Source organism: Eumetopias jubatus, unplaced genomic scaffold, assembly GCF_037043125.1.
Source record: "Eumetopias jubatus isolate StellerSeaLion01/CBP00866 unplaced genomic scaffold, mEumJub1_p1.0 scaffold_8, whole genome shotgun sequence".
In the NCBI taxonomy this organism is placed as follows: domain Eukaryota; kingdom Metazoa; phylum Chordata; class Mammalia; order Carnivora; family Otariidae; genus Eumetopias; species Eumetopias jubatus.
In genome coordinates, this window is record NW_028274814.1 from 78,878,970 (window position 1) to 78,900,531 (window position 21,562).

The following is a 21,562-nucleotide window of genomic DNA, read 5'->3' on the forward strand; positions in this document are numbered from 1 at the left end:
CTCAGGTGACTGGAGGATGGACGGGGTTGGGTGCCATTGAAAGGTAAAGATACTCCACCCAGATTGTGGTCTTTTTCCTTTCCCACTAAAAAGAACCAGAACTTCTTGGGGACATGGTTCTGAGGGGTCTGCTTAGGAGATGTGCAGGATGCACCCAGAGCATAATGCTATGGCAGAGAGTAAACAAGTCAAAGGTGGCTGGTATAAGTCAGGGATGCAGGGGCTAACCTGAAGAGGTGCCTCCTGGCTGAAGATGTGATCATTTGTCAAATGTTTTAAATCTACAAGTTCATGATGATATTTTAAAAATATCTTATTGGTCACCTTTGAAGGATGCTAGTACTTGTTAATAAAGAGAAAGAAGCATGTATCTTTTCTGTATTAACTGTGCAGCAAGGTAGTCAAAAAGTGAGTGAAAGTTTCTATCTACAGAAATATTCCGGCTATTAGATGATGGAATTATAGGGTTAATTTATCACTATTTTGTAAACCTCTAATGAAATAATGAAAACATTACCATTGAAGCTTTCTTGGGGGGAAAAAAAAGAATCTGAATCATATTAAGTTCTAGATTTAAGTACTGGTTTACAGGAAAGACATGAATCAGAGGACTGTGTTAAATGACATCATGGGGATGTAAGCAGCAAAATCCAGTAAATGTAAAACTAAGGACAAACAACCTGGCTTCTTAAAAAAAAAGGGGGGGGGCAAAGAAAAGACAAAATGAAAAAACAAGAGGGAAAGGAACCTAGAGAATAAGACTTATGAGCCATATCAACAAAATGCAAGCATGGATCCTAATTCAAATAAACCAACTATAAATGAGAGAGAGACAGACAACTGGGGCAATTTGAACCTGTGGTTACCATTCTCTAGGACGACCTCCTAAAATCCTAGCCTCCTGGTATTCCCACCCTCTCACAATGAAGCAGGCTGTCATGTGTGACCCAGGAAATATTGTAGACGTGTGTGTGACTTACGAGGCTGGGTCATGAAAGTCTTGCAGCTTCCTCCTTGGATCCTTGGTTTGCTTGCTCTGGGGAAACCAGGCAAGGTTGTGAGGCCATTCAAGCTGCCCTGTGGAGAGCCCTGGTACTGAGGACTGGAGCCCCTTGCCAATAGCCAGCACCCACTTGCCAGCCAGTGTCGATGTGCTGCACGGAAAGCAGATCCTCCGGGACCTGTTGGATTTCCAGGTGACTGGCATCTCAGGAGACACTGATCCAGAACCACCTAGCTCATCTGCTCTCAGGTTTCCAGCCCATGGGGACTGTGAGCAGCAATAAATGTTTATTATTGTTTTAAATCACCCAGTTACACAGCAGTGGATAACTAATGCAAATATGATTAGTTAATGATTTAAAGAAATACCTAATGCATAATGTGAAGAATGTTACTGTGATTTTTTTTTTTTTTAATTTGAGAGAGAGAGAGCATGAGCAGGGGGAGCAGCAGAGGGAGAAGGAGAAGCAGACTCCCTGCTGAGCAGGGAGCCTGACATGGGGCTCAATCCCAGGACCCTGAGATCACAACCTGAGCTGAAGCAGACGCCCAACCGAGCCACCCAGGTGCCCCTGGTATTGTGATTGTTATTTGAAAGTTGTTTTAGAGACTTATACTGAAATATTTATAGATGCATTAATATGCTGAAATTTGCTTCAAAATAACGCGGTTAGGCGGCAACAGGAAGTGAGTGGTACAGATGAAGTGAATGGCCATGAGTTTATACTGGTTGTAGCAATGGGTGTATTCATTGTACTAGTCTCTACTTTTTTGCATTGTTGAAATCTTCTATAATAAAAAGGTTTGTTTTTTTTTTTTTTTAAAGGTACTTACAGTGGTCCAGACAAGAGAAAAGATGGCTGCACCAGAGCAGTAGTTATAAGGGTTGGAGGAAAGATGATGGAAGTAAAATATTCAGAAGGCAAATGCGCAGGTTTTAATGACTGAACAGACATGGGGACGTGAGAAAGACAGGAGAATCAAGGGTGACTCTGGGATCTGGATAGACCCAACCGCCAACTGCCAGCTGTGTAAGCTTGGGTGAGTTACTCAAGATCTCTGTGCCTCCTTTTCCCTCTGCTCCTTCCCCACCCCAATACATAAATAAAATCGTTATATTTGAGAGAGAGAGAGAGAGAGTGTGTGTGTGTGTGAGAGAGCACAAGCAGGGGGGAGCCGCAGAGGGAGAGGGAGCCCGATATAGGGCTCGATCCCAAGACCCTGGGATCATGCCCTGAGTTGAAGGCAGACGTTTAACTGACTGAGCCACCCAGGCACCCCAGAATAAATAAAATCTTAAAACAAAACAAAACAAAACCCAGTACTACCTAAAGGATCGTTGTAAGGATTAAGTTAATTAAAATATATAAAGCACTTGGAACAGTGTTTAGCACAAAGTAAACCCTCTAAGTGGTAGTTCTTCCACTGGGGAGGCCCAGGACTCCTGTGGGATGGTGGTTTTGCCTTTGGCCATATTGGGATTACAGTGGTGGGGGGGACTTCCATGAAGATGTCAGGAGGCATTTGCAGCATTTACATCCCCATTCTGAAGTCCTGGGGGGAAGTTAGAGATAGAGATGTGGATGATTCGGCACATTTTAAAACCAAAGTGAGGCAGCTCTTTGAACAGACACTTCTTCAAAGATACACAAATGGCAAATAAACACATGAAAAGATGTTAAATATAATTAGATATCAGGCAAATGCAAACTAAAGCAACAATGAGGGCGCCTGGGTGGCTCAGTCGTTAAGCGTCTGCCTTCGGCTCAGGTCATGATCCCAGGGTCCTGGGATCGAGTCCCACATCGGGCTCCCTGCTCAGCAGGAAGCCTGCTTCTCCCTCTCCCACTCCCCCTGCTTGTGTTCCTGCTCTCGCTGTCTCTCTCTGTCCAATAAATAAATAAAATCTTAAAAAAAAATAAAAAAAATAAAGCAACAATGAAATGCCACTCTACACATACTAGAATGACTAAAATTTTAAAGAAATAGTGATAATACCAAGTAGTTATAAAGATGTGGAGCAACTAGAACCCTCATACACTGCCAGTGGTAAAGTGAAATGGTACAACTTCTGGAAAACAATTTGGCACTTTCTCATAAAATTAAATACCTATTAACCATACAACCCAGCAATTGCACTACTGGATGTTTATCCTAGAAAAATAAAAATGTGTGTTCACACAAAAACCTGTACATGAACATTCACAGAAACTTCATTTGTAATAACCCAAATCTGGAACAAGCCAAGTATTCTTCAACAGGTGAATGGATAAACTAACTGTGGTACATCCATACAATGGAATACTACTCTGCAGTAAAATGGGATAAGCCATAGATAAATAAATAACAACCTGGATGGATCTCAAAGGCATCATTTTAGGAAGAATGATCAAGCCCGACAGAGCCCCGGGAACCTCATATTTCAGGAGCATATGGAAACCTAGTCCACGGCTCTCCAACACAGCAAGTGCTGCCTAGGTTCAGGACCTACTGAATCTTGTCTGGGTTACTGCTCCTGCCTCCTCACTGGCCTTAGCCCCCAGCACACTATTTCTAGATGGACCTTTCTGACAGTAAGCGCTGAACTTTTCAATGGCACCTCTTTGCTGTCAGGAGAAAGTTCAAACTTCTCATTGTATACTCAAAAATCCTCCCATCTTTCAGTGCTCCAGCCATAATAAACTGATCTTTATGCTATAGAATGTTCCATTCGGTCCCTCACTGCTAGGCTTTGGCGTTTACATTTTTCTGCCTAGAACTCTCACCCCCAGCCTCTGTGCGTGACTCAGTTACACCTACTCTGCAGGTCTGAGTCCTGATATCACCTCATCTAGGGAGACTGGTTTACAGCCCCTTCGGCGGCCTCCATAGCACGTGGGTACCCTCCATTACACCACCACCCACGTTCCCCTGTGATCACCCAGTGACTGTTTGGCATCAACCACTAGAACTGTGAGTCCCGAGGGAGGGGGCATGTCATATTCCCCTCTGGGTCCCTGGTTCCTAGCTCAGTGTCTCACACCCACTATGTGCCCAACCAATGTTCGTTGTATAAACAACAGTGTGGTTGGATGAGGAAATGAAGGAAGGAGAGGGTAGGTCCAAGTGCACATATTCATATTCTCTGTACTTTGCGCAACTCTGTGAGGGCGTGGGGAGACCGGCAGCTGATTTAGGGCGTTGGTGACAAATGACGAAGGGAGGGCACCCTGCATTTCCTCTTCTCTCCACTGGGTGGCAGTTCAGGCCCGCGAACCTCTCCGACGGGCACGGCTGCCGTGGCGCCACTTGGTGGCAATATATTTCCCAACTGTTCTGCAGGAAATGATTTTTTTTTTTTTTTAGGATAAAGAATCGCGGACAAAGAAAATATGCGGCAAACTTAAATTGGGGCTTTTAAACTCCAACTCCTTGGAGTGCTCCTGCCTGAGAGAAGGCCCCCAGGGCTACCCTGTTGGTTTCCCCACGAGTCAATGACGAGAAACCTGCTTTCCTGATGGCTTCTGCCACCGTAGGCCCCAGTGGCCCTCTGCTCACCCTTCCCTGACCACCTGCTCTCCTGCAGGAAACTTTCTGTGTAGTTATTAGAGATCTGTCTCCAGTTGTCCTCTCCCTCCATGTCCATGTCACTTTGGGATACTTCAGTGCTCCGTGGATGACCCTCCACCACCCAGCTCTCGGGTTCCTTGATCTTCCGGTCCTCTGCCGTGACTTTTCCCTCTGCCTCATTTCAGCCAGCAGCACCGGATGTAAAAGTCTACTCTTCTGCTCTCAGGCCACAACCACACATGGTTCCAACTCTCACTACCTCTCTCTGCTTCTCCCCAGCACTGTGGTTGTACCGAAACCCCAGCCCGGCCCCTTCACCCCTCCACTGTCTCCCACGCCTTTCGGGGCCCTCCTAGCGGCCCCTCCCTCTTTGTTGTGCTGTTGAAAGCACCCTCTGGAGCTGAACTGCCTGGTTTGACTCACAGCTCTTCCGCAGATAGCCTTGGACCTCGGACAGCTTCCTTGAGCTCTCTGAGCCTCACACTCTCATACGAAAGTGGGGATAAAAGACTGCGGTGGGGTAACTGAGTTACTATGGATAAGCACTTCGAACAGTGCCCGGCACACTGTAAATGATGTTTGCTCTGACTTATTATTATTCTTTTTTTTTTTAAGATTTTATTTATTTATTTGAGAGAGAGAGAGAATGAGAGATAGAAAGCACGAGAGGGAAGAGGGTCAGAGGGAGAAGCAGACTGACTCCCTGCTGAGCAGGAAGCCCGATGTGGGACTCGATTCCAGGACTCCAGGATCATGACCTGAGCCGAAGGCAGTTGCTTAACCAACTGAGCCACCCAGGCGCCCTGACTTATTATTATTCTTGCTCAAGCCGGAGCCTATGGCGGATGACCTCACCAGCCACCTCAACTCCCTCATCAGCAAAACCCACCCTTGCACTAGTCCCACAATCTTCCTTCTCTAGGCTTAGAACCAGGCCTCTGCACCCCGGTAAGAAAAGAAACAGCCACCACAAGAGCTCCACTTTCCTGTAGATTGGTGCCACAAGACATTCCTGCTCTTCAGCCGCCGCCGGGCTCCAGCCTCGTTTGAAAATCCTTGACTCGCCCTTAGCCTGGTCCCTCTTCTCGGTTCGCCGTGACCATTCCACATCTTCACCACGTTCCCCATCCACAAGCTATGAAATTCAAAGGGTACAAAAGGGTACACTGGATTGTGGTAAGTTGATAAAGATGGCCACAATATTTGGTAGATGTTTCCACTGAGGTGTGATGCCCACTCATCTCCCGCGCTCTGATCCTCATAGCCCCGGCACATTCCCTCCTCTGTTCCCGTCCCCTGAAAGCCTTCCCCTGGGCCCTCTAGAGCTCACCGCTCCTCGTCAGCGAGCTCCTTCCGGACATCGCCTCTGTGACGAGTACCTCTCCCCTCCCGCCTCGCCCTGAGGACGCTGTCTTCTTTCCCTCAGCTCACACGTCACCAGGCCAGAAGGTGTGCAGGTGCCCTCCTTGCTCTTCAGCGCTGCTTTCAGACCCTTCTCTTTCCCTCAAGCCCCTCAGCCTTGAGTCTCCTGTTGACAGACTATCCGTTCACTCTCCCTCCCTTTCCCGCTCACCTAACAATCCCCGGGTTCCTTCCTCTCATTTCTTGAAGGCTCTGGCTCCTGCCTCATGGTCGTTCCCTCTGATGCGAATTGTGTCCTAGTTCTTCGAGGTTTCAACAACCACACAGATAGTTCCATGATCTCTTCTCCTCCAACGACCTTGCCCTCTACCCTGTCTGAACTACTCACTGCCGTGGTCATTTCCTGGTCCTTGTCCTTCCCGGTAACTTCAACGCCTCTGGGTCCCAGGGCCGCTGTAACGAAGTACCACCGACTGGGAAGCTGGAACAACCGAAGGTTGTTGCCTCACAGTTCTGGAGGCTGGAAGTCCGAGATCAAGGTGTTGGCGGGGTTGGTTCCTTCTTGAGGACTGTGAGGGAGCGTCCGTGTCCTTCGGACCTCTCCCCTGACTTCTGGTGGTTTGCTGGCAGTCGTTGATGGGTATTCCTTGGCCTGTAGATGCATCGCCATGATCTCTGCCTGTGTCTTCCCATGGCCTCTCCCCGTGCGCCGGTCTGTCCTTATGTCTGATTTTCCACTTTTTATAAGGACACCAGTCATATTGGATTAGGGCCCACCCACATGACTTCATTTTAGCTGGATGACCCCTGTAAAGTCTTTATTTCCATTCTGAGGTACTGGGGGTTAGGACTTAAACATCTTCTTTTTTTTTTTTGAGGGGGGCACAGTTTAACCCATAACACCTCCTATCATCTCAACCTCATGCGTCCCACCCTCTGATCACCACCTCATTTCTTCCCAGCTCACTCCCTCTAGTACCCTATCACCAAAATTCCTTTGGTCCCGCCAGGACCTGCCATCTACTGATTGTACCTCTGTCACGCCTCCCCTTTATCATTCTCTCTTCCCTCTTTAACCAAGGTAAAGCCCACAGCCAACTAATAGAATCACTCCCTTGCATATACCTTTAATCCCCTGGCCTCTCTCTCTCTCCTCTATGTTGTAGTCATTTGGTAAATTGGCAGCCCTGGCTAATCCTGTCTATTCTGTACCAAACACGGCAGGAGAAAAACCCCAAAACATTTGTAAATAAAAATAGAAAGTTTGATGAAAATGAAACATTTACACAGTTTCAAAGTACCTCCCCATTATGTTCTTATTAATTATACAGGGAAAAATAGTAAATGTATAATGGATTAGTCTGGCAAACACCAACTTATGTAATGAAAATGAACATCCTTATTATTATTATTTTTTAAGATTTTATTTATTTGACAGAGAGACACAGTGAGAAAGGGAACACAGCAGGGGGCGTGGGAGAGGGAGAAGCAGGCTTCCCGCTGAGCAGGGAGCCCGATGCGGGGCTTGATCCCAGGACCCTGGGATCATGACCTGAGCTGAAGGCAGATGCTTAACAACTGAGCCACCCAGGCGCCCCAAGCTGGCAGCTTTCAAGGGGGTTAGAAGAAAGTTTTTGTACTGTACTTAAAACATTTATGTAAGTTTGAAATAGTTTGAAAAATAAGACTTAAAAAAAATAGTAAATATTGCATTTCTTGACCCCACTCTCTTCTCCACTTTCTTGGAAGAGTCATACATACTCCAAGGCTTCCTTTCCCGTTTTTTTCTTGAACCACTCCAAACAGCTTTCATTTCCACCAGTACTCTTGCTAAGGTCACCAGTGACTTCTGTATTGCTAAATTGAAGAAACAATTTTCAATCCTCATTTGACACACGCATCAGCAAAACTTGACACTGATTAATCTTTCTTGAAACATTTTCGTTTTTTATATTCCAGGACCCCACATTCTCTTGGTACTATTTTTTCAGTCTCCTCTGTGATCTCTCCTCATTTCCTCCGACCTCTGAAGAAATTAAGGATCCCAGGATTTAGGACTCAGAACTTTCCTCTTCTCACTGCTTTGTTGAGCTCATCCAGCCCCTGGCTTTAAATAACATCCATATGTTGATGACTTACTAATTTATATCTCTAGCCCAGGCTTCTTTTCTAAACTCTGGACTTGTATAACCAATTGCTTACTCCACATTTTCCATTGGCTGGTGTCCAATAGACATCTCAAATTTAACATGGCCAACACTTAACTCCTCATCTTCCCTCCCCCAAGTCTGCTCTATTTACTCTCCCCCTTATCGGTTAATGGCAACTTCTTCCTACCAGTTGCTCCAAAACCCTTGGAGTTACCCTTGGCTCTTCTCCTTTCTTCACATCAATTACATTAGCAAATTTTATTGTCTACGGTGCCTCCACCCTGGAACAGGTCACCACCATCTGTCATTGGAGTTACCCAAGAGGTCCCCTTACTGGTCTGCGGCCATACTTGCCCTCTCTAGTTTATTCTTTATCAGTCTCTAACAGCTCCCCATTTCTCTCTGAGTAAAAAGTCAAAGTCCCTAACTTTGGGCCACAAGACTCTACATGGTCACTTACTCTGACCGCACTGGCTGAGAATAAATAATTTAATAATACTGAATGATGTAGAAGATCATTGTTAGTGAAATGCAATTTGTTAGTATCTGTAAAAAATTTAAATTAAGCATATACTATGACCTAGCAATTCCTTTTTTTTAAAAAAAGTATTTTATTTATTTGAGAGAGAGTGAGCACGAGCAGGGTGAGGGGCAGAGGGAGAAGCAGACTCCCCTCTGAGCAGGGAGCCCGATGCGGGGCCCGATCCCGGGACTCCAGGATCATGACCTGAGCTGAAAGCGGACGCTAAACTGACTGAGCCACCCAGGCGGCCCTGACCTAGCAACTCCATTGGTAAAAATTTATCTTGTGAAAATACACAAGTGGCCAAAGACACATATGCAATGTTCGCTGCAGCACTATTTGTCATGGCAACACAAATTAGCATGGCCCATCCATACAACGGAAGACCGTGTATGATAATGGAGATTCACGGACTTTGGAAAAATCTCCAAGATATATTATTAAATGCTAAAAGAAGCAGATCAGTAACTGTAGAATAATCTCATCGTTTAATAAAAGGTCAACGTAAACATGCTGTGTGTGTGTGTGTGTGTGTGTGTGTGTGTGTGTGTGTGTGTGTGCGTGCATTTAAAACATGATTTGAAAAGGTTACTGATCAACATGTGTTATATCTGGGGAGTGAGGCTGGGAGTTGGAGTATGAAAGAGATGCTTCTTCCTTCGTTCTATTCAATTTCAGTCACTTTTTTTTTTAAAGAAAAAAATGCACCTGTTAAAAAAGTTTTTTTAAAAAAACATGCATTTTTATAATTTGTATGTCTTTATTAATTATAAAAAAGATTTTTAAAAGTTTATCCCCATCCCAAGATCATAGAAATGCTCACCTGTATTTACTTCACATTCACGTGTCTTTAAAAAAAAGTACATGTTTGAATTAACTCACACAGGATTAAAGGATGGGTGTGTATATCTAGAGTTTGCTGCAGAGCATGAGTGTTTCTTTTTTAAAACCTTTTTTGATAAAGAAAACAAAACATACTATTTGTAGAAAATCTAGCAATAAAAACTCTTGGCAAGCCAGAGAAAACCTGTTAACATTTTAGGACATTTCCTGTAAAAGGCAGAGTGTCCAGTGGTGTGAAACCTGAAACCTTCTCAGTCTTTTGCTGATGCCTTAATGCCATTTGAGGGGGGATAAGGGGGGCCTGGCAGTTTTGGCTTCCTCTGTTTGGAGAATTCAGCAGAAGGGGTCACACACAATGGTAAGGCAAACATCACCCATTCTTCATGGAGAAAATAGTGAGGTCACCTTAATCCTGCAAGCCGATGTTGCCAACCGAGATATGCAGTGTTCTGCCATAGTGAAGATCAAGTAGTCTTTTAGCCAAAGCCTTCCTTGAAGTACAAGGAAAAACGGGTTCCCCAGGAGTGTCTTTGACTTACTTGTGTGTCCCCCCTCCACAGGATTACTTCAGATGGAGGGTGCACACAGTTCTGTGGGCTGGACATGGGGAGATTTAGGAATGAGAGCTGCCCCACCTTGGAACTGTCAGTAGGGCAGGGCTGGCTCCAAGGTACCAGGTGTGGCTGATGTTGCGTGGCTCACACTGCCCCAGGGGCCAAGGGGACACCTTGCATTTGCAACACTGCAGAACAGAGCCTGACAGCACACGGGCCAGACCCTGGTGACACAAACATGGATGTGCCACTTGGTCTCAGCTTGCGAAGTGGAGTCCAGAGTCAAACCCACCATCCCAAATTCTTTCCCGGAAAGGACAGAGGGTAAATATCCGGCAGGCAAACAATTCTGGACTAACAAGGAAATGAGGTAATACATCAGGTTCAAACAGAGAAAGGCGCCTGAAGAACCCAGAAATAAAAAATTAGAAGGATGTAGCCTTTCTATAAGCCCCCATGGCAAAAGGCAGATTAGCAGCTTGGCAATATCATTTGCTAGCCCATAAAAGCGGAAGGGACAATGGGAAAGGAGCTGCAGGTAGAAGATGGAAGTGAGAAAATGGGATTTGGACGTTTAGGGAAAACCCAAGATAGCTGACTTGACCCTTCTCTAAGTCTTGCTAATTTCTTCCAAGACATCAACGAAGGGAAACGGGAGGAGGGAGAGAGGCCAGATTAAAGGAGACATAGGAAGAACTAGAGAGCTAAGGAGAAAGGTGCTCTGGCCCAATCTCCTGATCTTCCTTCCATAGATAAGGAAAACCAGGGCCCAGAGAAAGGATGCCACTTTCCCACAAAACCAGACTCAGTGGCTAAGACTCTTGAGTTTCCTGTCTGGTGCTCTCAAGCCCTGCCCATCAGGAGTGATCCACAGGCCAAAAAGGGAGGAGGAGATTAAGGTCCCGCCAGAAGAAAGGCAAGCTACACACTCGGAAAGAAACCACTCTCTTGAGGCTCCATCACTTCTCAGCCAGGCTGGTGGCATGGTAGGTGTTTATTTTAATGGGAGGAGTTCTTCTACTGCTCTCTGGAGCATTCTGGGGCTGGAGACACCAGGGTTAGGAGCTAGTATAAAGGGAGGCCCAGACACTCCCTACCCTGACCTTCCTTGGGCTGGCCAGGGCACAGAGCGACAGCCAGCGTATCACCGAGGTGTGAATGGGCCCAGCTCCTACTCCCTGCCAGGCACCCCTGACCTCAGCTCTGCAAGCCTGTGGTGCCAACACAGACCATGTGTTCACCATAGGGCCCCCACCCCCATGATGAACGGTCCAGAATCCCAGCCACAAGGCCAGGGGTACTGAGTGTATGCTGCCCAGGTGGCCTTCAGACTGTACATCACGGGGAGAGGCTAGGTGCCAGCTAGGTCTGATGGGCACTCAACAAGTCACCCCACACCCTGGCAACCTGGGCAGGAAGGAGGCCCTCCTTGGCCCAACTTGGCTGGCCAATGTGTGATGGTCTAGGTGCCCCTGGCTTACCTCCAGGTAATGCCCAGCTTCATGCCCAACGGGAAATCCAAGGGCTAGAGGGCCACCGCCACCCCATGGCCTTTTCATGCCATGTGGAGAGTACGAAATAACTCCTAGAAGCCTAGACCCTTCCACACAGCCTCATTCTTGGCCTCCCCTTCCTGAAGTGAGAATTTCAGAGCAAGGGGAACTTCTGGTTGAAATATGAGGTAGAGGGGCACCTGGGTGGCTCAGTCAGTTAAGCATCTGCCTTCGGCTCAGGTCATGATCCCAGGGTTCTGAGATCAAGCCCCATGTCGGGCTCCCTGCTCCGCGGGGAGCCTGCTTCTCCCTCTCCCTCTGCTGCTCCCCTTGCTTGTGTTCCTGCTCTCTCCCTGTCAAATAAATACATAAAATCTTTAAAAAGAAAGAAAGAAAGAAAGAAACAAACAAACAAACAAACAAACAAACAAACAAACAAAGAAATCTGAGGTAGAAATAGGGGCAAGAAGATCTGGGGGGGAAAGCCCAATGTCTGAGGAGAGATAAGAAGGTGGCAACAGGGGGCGCCTGGGTGGCTCAGTCAGTTAAGTGTCTGCCTTCGGCTCAGGTCATGATCCTGGGGTCCTGGCATGGAGCCCCACTTCACTTCGGGCTCCCTGCTCAGTGCGGAGTCTGCTTCTCCCTCTGACTCTGTCTCTCCCCCACTCATGCTCTCCCTCTCTCTCAAATAAATAAAATATTAAAAAAAAAAAAAGAAGAAGGTGGCAACAGTTTGAGACCCAGCTGTGCTTTGCTTTCTGGCAACAGGAGGCTACAGACACTTAACTGTCTACACAGCAGCCCCTGAAGCTCACTCTGTACACCCCATCCCACCCAGTATGTACCGGAGTTTGAGCGCATGCCCACAGCCACCCTCCCCAGAGGCAGCCCAGCCTTCTGCCCTACCGCAGGGGAATGAATCCCCTAACCCCAGGCACCATTCCAGGCCTAAGCAGACCCCACTCCCCAACACTTAGCGACCTTCTAAGGTGACCCCACCAGCAGCTGTGCCGGTGGCAGGGGGCTGCCTCACAAGGGCACCTGAGGCCAAGTCTAGGTCCCTGGGGTCCCTCACCCTGGCACCCATGCAGCCTCCACCCATCTGTCCACTCCGGAGACCTCCCACAGAAAAAGCGGAGTCCAGGGCAGGGAGGGGCCTCCACGTTTTATTAGGAATAGGGCAGAAGCAGAGGCTGGAAGCAGAGCAGCCGAGTTCTTAACGACAGATAAATTAACCGCAGTGCGGGGATGGGGGTGGGGGCTGGGCCAGGCGCTTCAATATAAAAAAATCACAAAAAGACAGACAAACGGACCCCAAAGACATGGGGCAGGGGAGGGCAGCACCATCCAGACAGCAGGGAGGACCAGGGCAGACAGAGAGAGAAGGCAACTTGACCCTTCGCCCCCCAAACTCCACTGGCACGGGGACTCTGGGCTGGCCCCACGGGGCTCCAGGGCAGGGAGCAGCCAGGTTGGGCAGAGATGGCACAGCTGGTGGGCGGGAAGCCCAGCACCACAAGATGGCTCAGCCTGAAGGGGGCGCTGGGGGCTGGGACACTGCGACCTTGAACCCCCAGTCCCTCAGAGGACGAGCCTTACTCCAGGTGAGAGAAGGGACCAAGGGTGGGGTCTCTCCCTGAGCTGAGAGTGGGCATCCCCTCCACAGCAGCGGTGGGCAATGGGGTGTGTCAGGGACCCCCTTCACCTTCTGATCCATCTGCCTCCTTGGTCCCTGCAGGGAGGGGCCCCATGGGCCCCAAGGGATGGGGCACGAGGAGAGCTGGTCCAGTCAGTGGTCTCCAACGCCAGAGAGGGGCCCTAATGCGGCACAGCCCCTCAGCCCTGACTCCCACAGGAGGAGAGCGAATCGTAGAGGGAGTCACTGAGAGACTCTGAGGTCTCCAGACCTGGTGGGCCGCCACTGGCCACTCTCCCTTCCTCGCCCACGTCCGATGTGCTGGGTGTGCGGCTACCTCCAAATGCCGGGCCCTGGGGTGTAGGGGCTGGGCGGCTGGGCTCCAGGCTCCGCTTCCGGTCCACGGGCAGGGCCTGGGAACGGAAGGGAAGCTCAAGAAGTAGCTCCTTTCACCCCCGCTCCGCCCTGCAGCTGGACTAGAGAGGTGCTGGGCTCTGCCCACCTGACGGGGTGCTGCAGAGGGGGCCCACCAAGGTGGCCTGAGGCACAACTGAGCATGGTCCTACCGAGGTTCTAGGGAGGGAGAGAAACCCTTTCTCCAAGAGGGGTGTGAGAAGGGGCAGGTGGGTGGGCTGCCCGGAGGGGCATCCAAGGGGGCTGACCCTTCAGCCTCTTCTAAGACAGGGCTGTACCTCGTTGCAGGAACTGCTCTCCCCATGTCATCCCTCCTGCCCTCCAGGCCTGTCTCCTTTCTGGCCATGCTCACCATGGGGGTCCTGGGCAGCCCCTCCAATTGTCGGGATGGGCATAGAAAAGGGTCAGTGGAGCTGTTGGCTGCCCTCGCGTTGGGGAAGGTCCAGTTCTTAGCCAGCTGGACAGGAGGGGGAGGGCCTGGGTCTTCACAGGGATCTGCATGGGGACAAGGGGAAGGTGGGTGGTGGCGGGTAGAGCTCCAGGGATGACCCGCCCTTCTGCCCGTCTACTCACCGTCAGGACAGGTCTGATGGCCTCGGTGGCCTGGAGCGGCGGTGAGCAGTGCGGGGAAGGCTGACATGCTAGGGTGCCGCCCGCTCACCAGAAGCTCCTCTATGCCTGGCACCTCACGCTCCAGCGTGTGGGCACGGCGGGGGACTTTGGTAAGGGGTGGGGGCCGAGCCGGGGGCACTCCGGGTGGGGGGTCCAGCCGTGGTGGCTTTGTCTTGGGAAGATTCTTGCTGGGGGTCCCACTGCTGCCATGGTCTGGGGGTGGAAAGGTCCCAATGCCACTGTCCAGGGTTCGAGTCAAGGAGCCACAGGCTGGGAAGGGGAGGGTAAGTCAGGGATGGGAGGCTGTAGGCTCCGCCCCTCTGCCTTTTTCTTCCGGCTTCCTGCCCCAGCCGGGGCTCCCCACCTGGGCAGGGCCCCTCCTGGCCCAACAGGCTGTCATCCCTACCAGTCCTCCCCCTCAACTCCCCTAGATATGGAGGGATGTGGGCGGGGGGCAGGGAAGCAGGCCGGGTACCCAAGGGCAGGGAGGGATTTAGTTCTGTGCAGAGCTCCAGTGCCTACCTGGTGCTTGGCCCCAAGATGGCACTCAGGGCCTGGCACCTGCTGCAGTGACAGGAAAGGAGTAAAGTGGGCAGGGGCTGAGGGGCAGGTCCCATCCTTGGCCCCTGACCCTGCTGACCTGTGAAGTGTGAGGTGGGCACTGGCTCAGCCAGGCTGTCCTCTGAGGGCATCTCTTCCCGCCTTCCCGGCTCGCTGTTTGGCTGCATGGGGGTACAGGAGACCTCAGAACCCCTTCCTTCCACCCCTGCCCAGGCCCCTCCCCAAGCTCTGTCATTGGGACCCCTGGAGCCCACCAGCCCCCAGAGACCACGAGTACACCCAGCTGCTTCCACGACCCAGGGAAGGGGGACCCTCCAGGGGGTGGGAGATCTGGCCGGGCCACAGAGCTAGGCCCAATACCGAGCCGCCAAGAACCTACCTTTCCAGGAGGTTTTCCACAGCTCTGAAGAGGCCCCACCAGGCCATTTCGAGGCCCACAGGCTGGCCAGGGGTTCTTGGAGTCAGAGGACACTGGTTGGAAATCGCCATACTCGGGTTTGGGCTCCCGCCAGTTCTTGGGCGGCAGCTCCTTGCCATCCACTCTACAGGCAGCAGTGCAGACAAAGGTGAAGGGAGGCCTGGGTGCACCCAGAGACACTCAGACCTCACTCCCTCCGGTGGGGTTGGGTCTAGCGAAATCCCCACTGCCCCCGGCCCCTGGGAGAGGGGACACAGCCCCGGTGGCTGCCGCCATCAACTCCTCCTGATGCTGGGAACAGGCAGAGGCTCTAGGAAAAACCTCAGAGAAACGGCAGGGGAGATGGAACAAGTTCTCCAAAAGCCACACAGGGTCAAGCCTAGAGACATCTCGATGCCATCTGCTAGTAGATGGCAGCCTGGTCACCTCCTGGTCCACAAAGGCCACACCCCCACCCGGTGCCCAACCTCTATGGACACTCTGCCTCATCTGGCCCGGACAGAGCAACCCCAAGACGGGATGGCCCCTTCTCTGAGCTACCGCTCCCGCTGCTGAGTCTGTGGCAGGTGGCAATGGGCAAGATGGGGAGGGGAGCCCCGGTGTGCTATGGGACAGAAAATCCCAGAGTAAGACCCCCATCAGCCCACGGTAACATCAGCGCATAGGCAGCACTTCTGGTGCCTCGGCTAATGCTGGAAGCGATTCAGGGAAATGCGGACTGTTAACCCTTCTTCAATGAGAAGCTGGGTCTCAGCACGTGCAACATCAGGCGGTCAGAGAGGAGGGGAGCTGGGGCACAGAGCCCAGGCTTCCGATCTAAGCCCCGATCTTTCTTCTGGGCCAGGCCATTAGCCCCTAGATGCTTTGGTGGCATTTTACTTGACCTCCTGCCCTTTCTGCTCTCAGGGAAAGCAGTCCCAGCCCCAGGAGGGCCCATGGGGGGTGGGGGGGAAGTGCCCCCCAACTACTCAGCGCTTGCTGACCGGGCCCAGGCCCTCCTCACCTGTTGAGCAGCTGCTGCATGAAGGTGTCTGCGCCCTGGTACATGCCAGCCAGCTGGCCCTGCACCTGCCCCAGCCCCGTACTTGGTCCTGGAGCCGGTCCTCCGGGCCGCGGCCGGGCCCGGCTGCTCAGGTAGGCCTTCTCTTCCTCCAGTGCCCGGCGGAGGTCTTCCGCCTTAGCCATCAGCTTGGAGATGTTGAGGCTCTCGGCCTCCAGCTTCCGGGCTTCCACCTTGACTTCCTTCCGGAGCGGTGAGCCCCCGCTGGCCGCTTCCTTGCTCTTGGCGGCCTCTGCGCGGCGGTTCAGCGCCGGCAGCTTGCTCTTCTTCAGGCCGAACCAGCTGGCAATGCTGCTGGCGTTGCGGTGCTTGGCCTCGGCGCCTGGTCCCCGCTCCTGGCCCTGGAGCCGCAGCACGTTCTCCTCGATGCCCTTCATCACCTTCTCCTCGATGGCCGAGTGCGGGGCCCGGCCCTCGGGGCCTTGGCTTGCGTCTGCAGGGCCAGGGGCAGGGGACAGAGGCTGGGCCGGAGCGCCGCCACAGTCTGCCCACGGTGGGCCCTTCCCCTTGTCAGGCTTAGGGGGCTCCTTGGTGGTCGGTGGGGCTACTGGGCGGGGTACCACCTTGGTGGGGGACTTGGAAGGTAGCTTCGTTGGGCTGCCATGGGGGCTCTTATTGGGCTTGCCAAGGCTGGGGGCTGAGGTGGGCACTTTGGCAGGTGTGCGGGGTACCTGGGGGCACAGGGCCCCTGCCAGCCGGCTCTTGGCCAGCTCCACTTTGGTGAGGCAGCTCCTTGGTGAGACGGGCTCCAGGTCCACCCGGGCCCCCATGGAGTGGGAGGAGTAGACTCGGGCCCCGGGGTCCCCCAGGAGCCCAGGGTCTTGCTGCTTCAGGCTGCTCGTGCCCAAGGCCACTGCCCCCCGCAGGGCCCCCTTGGCTTCTGGCCCCTCAGGAGGCCGGGGGGTGGGAGGCGCCGCATCTCCAGGGCTCTCCGCTGACCTCCCTGCTCCCCGCACCTTCTCGGTGCCAGGCCTGGCTGGCACCCCGTTTTTCTCTGGCCCCTCAGGGCCAGTCTTCAGTTTCCCCAGGGCTGCCAGTCTGTCCCGCAGAGGGGTGTAGCCAGGATCCCCAGGTCGCCGCCCTGCCCCCTGGCTGGGCTTCTTGGATGAGCTGCTGGGGGTCCGGCGGCCAGGATGGGGAGACTCCGAGCCGGCTTTGTCCAAACTCTTCTCCTGGGCACTCCCATAGGAGGATTCTGGGAGGCAAGGGCTGGGGGGAGCTCCAGGACTTCTGAGGACCTCAGGGGCCCGTGGCACCTCCAGAGTTAATTGTGGGTAGGTGGGTACCTGCAGTGGGGATGGAGGTGGCTCTGGGGAAGGCCCCCTAAAGGTGCTCCGGGAAAGGTCCAGGATGTTCTCATAGCAGGGAGAGACCACGGGTCCTGGGGACAGCGTGGTGGACAATGCTGGCTGGGGAGGTCTGAGCTGTGCAGAGTCCAGAGCTGCAGAGCAGGGGGAAGGGCTGGTGGGCAGGCCCTGTGCTCCCTCCGGGGACAGCTCTCCTCCACTCAGACCCCTGCGGGCCAGCAGCGGGGAGGGGCTACCATCAGAGCCACTGTTTCGACAGGGAATTCGGGAGTTCCGGGGAAGCTGGGGGCTGAGCTGGGGGCCTCCTGGGCTGGGGATCTTCTCCGAAGCTGGAGGCAGCTTTAGAAACTTGAGACCTCTGGCTGGAGAGGGCAGAAGGGGTCCCTGGGCTTCCCCGGGAGAAGGGGGGCCAATTTGGAGCTTGCTTTTCACCTGAGATGAGGAGTAGGGGTGGCCAGGCCGCGAGCCCAGGGGGGCATCACCCGCACCCATGAACATGCTGAGGAAGGGGAGGGGACCCTGGCCCTCTGAGGTAGCACCAAAGCCCGGCCTGTGGGCCTCTGGGATACCCCCACCCCAAGCTGACTTGGGGAGGCCTCTGGACTTGGACAGCTGTGGGGGGCCCTGGTCTGGGGAAGATGGCTGCCCGGGACCTGGCTGGTCCCCGTTGAGTGGGCCTGCAGCCCCAGCCAAGAAGGCCTGTAGGTAAGACTCTGTGTCCTCAAGGAGCTGGCCCAGGTTCAACTGTTTGCGGGCCAGGGCCCCAAGCAGGGTGTCAGGGCTGGGCGCCTCGTTGGGGTCACCTGCCTCATCCGAGGAGGAGGAGCTGCTGCTGCCTGGGGCACAGGGTGGCCCAGAGCCAGTGCCTTGGGCCTGGGAGGAGCCCCTACCAGGGCCCCAGGGCCGCCCAGCACCCTCTTCCTCTCCTGGGCCCCCCAAGAGGCGCTCCCAGTGTAGCAGGCCTCCCAGGCTACCAGGGCCTAGGAGCAGGTAGGGGGCCCAGGAGGAGGGTTCAGGCTGGGGCGGGCCACACAGCTCGCCGTTGATGGGCTCTGGGGAGCCGGGACCCTCGCCTGGGGGCCGCCACGGGGTGGCAGGCGAGCAAAGAAGCAACGGGTCGGTCTCTTCCAGGGCTCTCAGCACCTCCAGGATCTGCGCTTTCTTTCGAAGGAATGGGGACAGGGCATCCAGTGCCGGGGGTGGGGCGGCTGGGGGTCCCGGGGGTCCTGGGCCTCCTGGCCGCATCTGCTGCTCCCAACACACCTTCGGGGAGAAACAACATGAGGAGGGGCCCGCGTGCAGGCCTAGGACCTGAGCTGGGCCAAACTGAGTATGTCAGGAACAGGGCTGGCCTGGTTTTGTCCGAGTCCCCAGAAGGAATTAACAGCTTCTCGGAGAGGACAGCTCAGCTTCCTTAAGTCACTGAGCCCCGGTGACCCCAACCAACTCTTCCTCCTGCTGTACCTGGGGTGGGGTGGGGCCCTCATCTGCCTTCCTGGTTATCCCAACACCCCCTGCTTGCACCCCCCCACTACTGTTTGGTTCAGCAGGGCTGATACCACCTACAACCCTGATATCTATGTTTGCCCCAGGGGAGGGAGGCCTGTCCATTTTCCAGGCTCCAGAAAGAACACAGACACTCAAGAAGAGGGTGCTATGTGGCCAAGTGCTCAGTTAGTCCCTGCCAGTAAGCCCAGGCCTTCTCAGGTCAGACAGCTGTCCTGTGGACCCGCACCCCAGGGAGGAGGGAGCTGGGACAGCTCCACGGCAAGCCTCTCCCTGTTTCTGCCCAGCTCCTTCTTGGGCCCACCTCATCTGGCATAGCGGTTAACTACACGGGCCCCGGAGCCAGACTATGGAGGTTCAAGTCCCAGGTCTACCGCTCAACTAGTTATACGGACGTCAGCTAGTTTTTTAACCTAAGCTTCACGGCATCGTCTATAAAATGGGGTGGTAATTATGCTTAACCTCCTAAAATAAAGGAAGCCAGGGAAGCAAAAGAATAAATGAATAGTTCTAGACTTCAATAGAGACAACTGTGAATATAGGCCAAAAATTATTAAAAAAAATATAAATGAGATCCAGGTGTGTGGCAGTGAGAGCTCAGAAAATGGTAACCACGAGTCTACCACTAACTAACTTTGCTCACAAGGCTCATGACTGGCAGTGGGGTCCTGTTTCTCTCGGTCTGAGGCTCACACCCGGACGAGGATCTGGGCACCAGGGAGCAGCCCTCCCCCTGGCACTCCTTAGGAAGCAGCAACAGAGAACCGACTGAGGAGTTCGTCGCCAGCGAAACCACAAACCACTGTGGCCAGCCCTCCTACCTCTCTCTGCCCAGCACAGTGCCCCAGTGGCAGCGGGGTGGTCGGTCCCTCGGCAGAGCTCAGGGAGGGAGAGGCCGGTGGCTCTGAAGGCGGCTGGAGCGGCGCGAGTGGGATCTGCAGGGGAGAGGCAGAGTTAGCAATGGGGCTGTCTGTCCCGGGTCCCTACTCCCTCACAAAGTTCGGCCTTCCCCTCCAGGGCAGGAAAACGTTCTTCCAAGTCTGCTCCTTCAGGTCATCTCTTGGCCTCCAGTGTGGCTTCCGCCACTACCCCTGCCACTCGGTCAGCGGAGCCTCGGGAGACTGTGCACAGGTGGAATGAAGACGTGTGAGCCCAGGTGGCAGGGAGATGGGACTGGCCTGGGGCTCTGGAGAAAGAAGGTCCCGGGGCAGAGGGCAGTGACAAGCCTAATTTGCGGCTCCAGGACCACTCGGCTTCTCTGCGGGGCCCCCTTCCCGATTACAGAGGGCCGGCCTCCAACAGCCCCTTCCTGTTCTGACTGCCTGTGACCCTAGCTTCCCCGGGATGGCTGAGACTGACGCAGAGGCATTTGTTACTGGGTCCGAGAAGAGAGAGGGTAGGGGTTCTCATCTCTGCCCCTCCCCCCAACTGGTCTCTGAGGATGACAAAAGTACCACTACGGAATCACAGGTCACCTCTCTCTCAGTCCCTGTGAATGTCATTTCCATCGCCGAGGCGTCTCGACTAGACAGGAGTCAGCTGTAAATTCCTGCCTCTGTGGTGTTTTTCCCTCTTCTGGCCAGCCGGCTACAGCCCAGATCCTCACTCCTCTGGCCTGGATGCTGCTCAGCGCTTGTCTCCCCGACCTGGTCCAGTGGCTTTACAAATCCCTTATCCACAAAGCAGTATTTTTTTTTCCTTTACCTCTAAAGCCTCCTATTCCTGCCCACTTGCCCAAGGAGACAGGTCTGGACCCCTCTGCCGGCATTCTGGGCCCGGCCTGCTGGTCCTTCCCTGACGCCACCTCTGGTTCTCACTGCTGTTCCTTGGCACAGTCTCCATTCCAGCCCAGTCGAACAGCTTGCTTCTGCCCGGGGTTTCCCTGCGGTTCCTCCCACAGGGCAGCCCTTCTCCCCACCCCCAACTCTACTTTTTTAAATCGCCTGTGCAGCAAGGCCCAGGTCCAATGTCACCTCCCTAAGGCCACTCTGCTGGCCTCTCTCCCCTCTGGGCTCACGGACAGCACTGTCACCCCGCTCCGTACTATGGCTGTCTGCAGCCCTGTCTTAGCTCGCAGCAGTACAACCCTCAGGGTTTATGTGCTCTGCACACACCACAGCCCTGTCCAATTCCATACACGCGTTGGCAAAGGCGCTGCCCACAGTAAGAGCTTAATTAGCATTTGCTCAATGGAGCTTTCATCCTAGCAAAGCACAACTTGAGCGTAACATTAACAATATAAATAGTCGCTAATCACTGACTACGACTGTGGGCCAAACACTATATTTCATTTCATCCTCATGATAACCTGCAATATGGGTGTCTTAATCCTCACTTTTAAGAAAAAAACTGGGGTTCATAAGGTTAAATAATTTGCCCAGGGTCACATAGCTAAGAATTAGCTAAGTTGGGTACCCAATCCAAGCGTACCTAAGGCCAAGGTTTATGCTCTTTCTATTATGTCATGTTACCGCTGGGGAAGATAGATCTATTGCCCCCAACCCCTAAAGGTCCCAGATTTCATTTCAGTGATTTAAGGATGATCCACACCTCTGTTATCCCTGGTTGCCAA

At 53.2% G+C, this 21,562-nt stretch overlaps 1 protein-coding gene and 1 long non-coding RNA gene across 4 annotated transcripts in view; one reads left to right on the forward strand and one right to left on the reverse strand.

The window, feature by feature from the left end:
* Positions 1-370: 370 nt before the first annotated feature.
* Positions 371-9,095, forward strand: LOC148163749 (uncharacterized). Its single transcript, XR_015768853.1, has 2 exons — positions 371-2,043; positions 3,264-9,095. It is a non-coding gene; the product is annotated as an uncharacterized LOC148163749 (long non-coding RNA).
* Positions 9,096-11,927: 2,832 nt separating this feature from the next.
* The window catches only part of NCKAP5L (NCK associated protein 5 like), a 30,806-nt gene continuing 21,171 nt past the window's right edge, over positions 11,928-21,562 (reverse strand). For 2 of the 3 annotated variants that reach the window (XM_028125508.2, XM_028125511.2), the window contains 7 exons: positions 19,812-19,925; positions 16,121-18,747; positions 15,079-15,241; positions 14,779-14,860; positions 14,100-14,408; positions 13,879-14,021; positions 11,928-13,525 (listed from right to left, as the gene is read on the reverse strand). In XM_028125508.2, coding sequence (XP_027981309.2) covers positions 13,313-13,525; positions 13,879-14,021; positions 14,100-14,408; positions 14,779-14,860; positions 15,079-15,241; positions 16,121-18,747; positions 19,812-19,925 — 3,651 coding nt within the window. In that variant the 3' untranslated portion in view covers positions 11,928-13,312. The remainder of the gene's footprint in view (positions 13,526-13,878; positions 14,022-14,099; positions 14,409-14,778; positions 14,861-15,078; positions 15,242-16,120; positions 18,748-19,811; positions 19,926-21,562) is intronic. The other variant, XM_088026058.1, reaches the window with a different exon arrangement.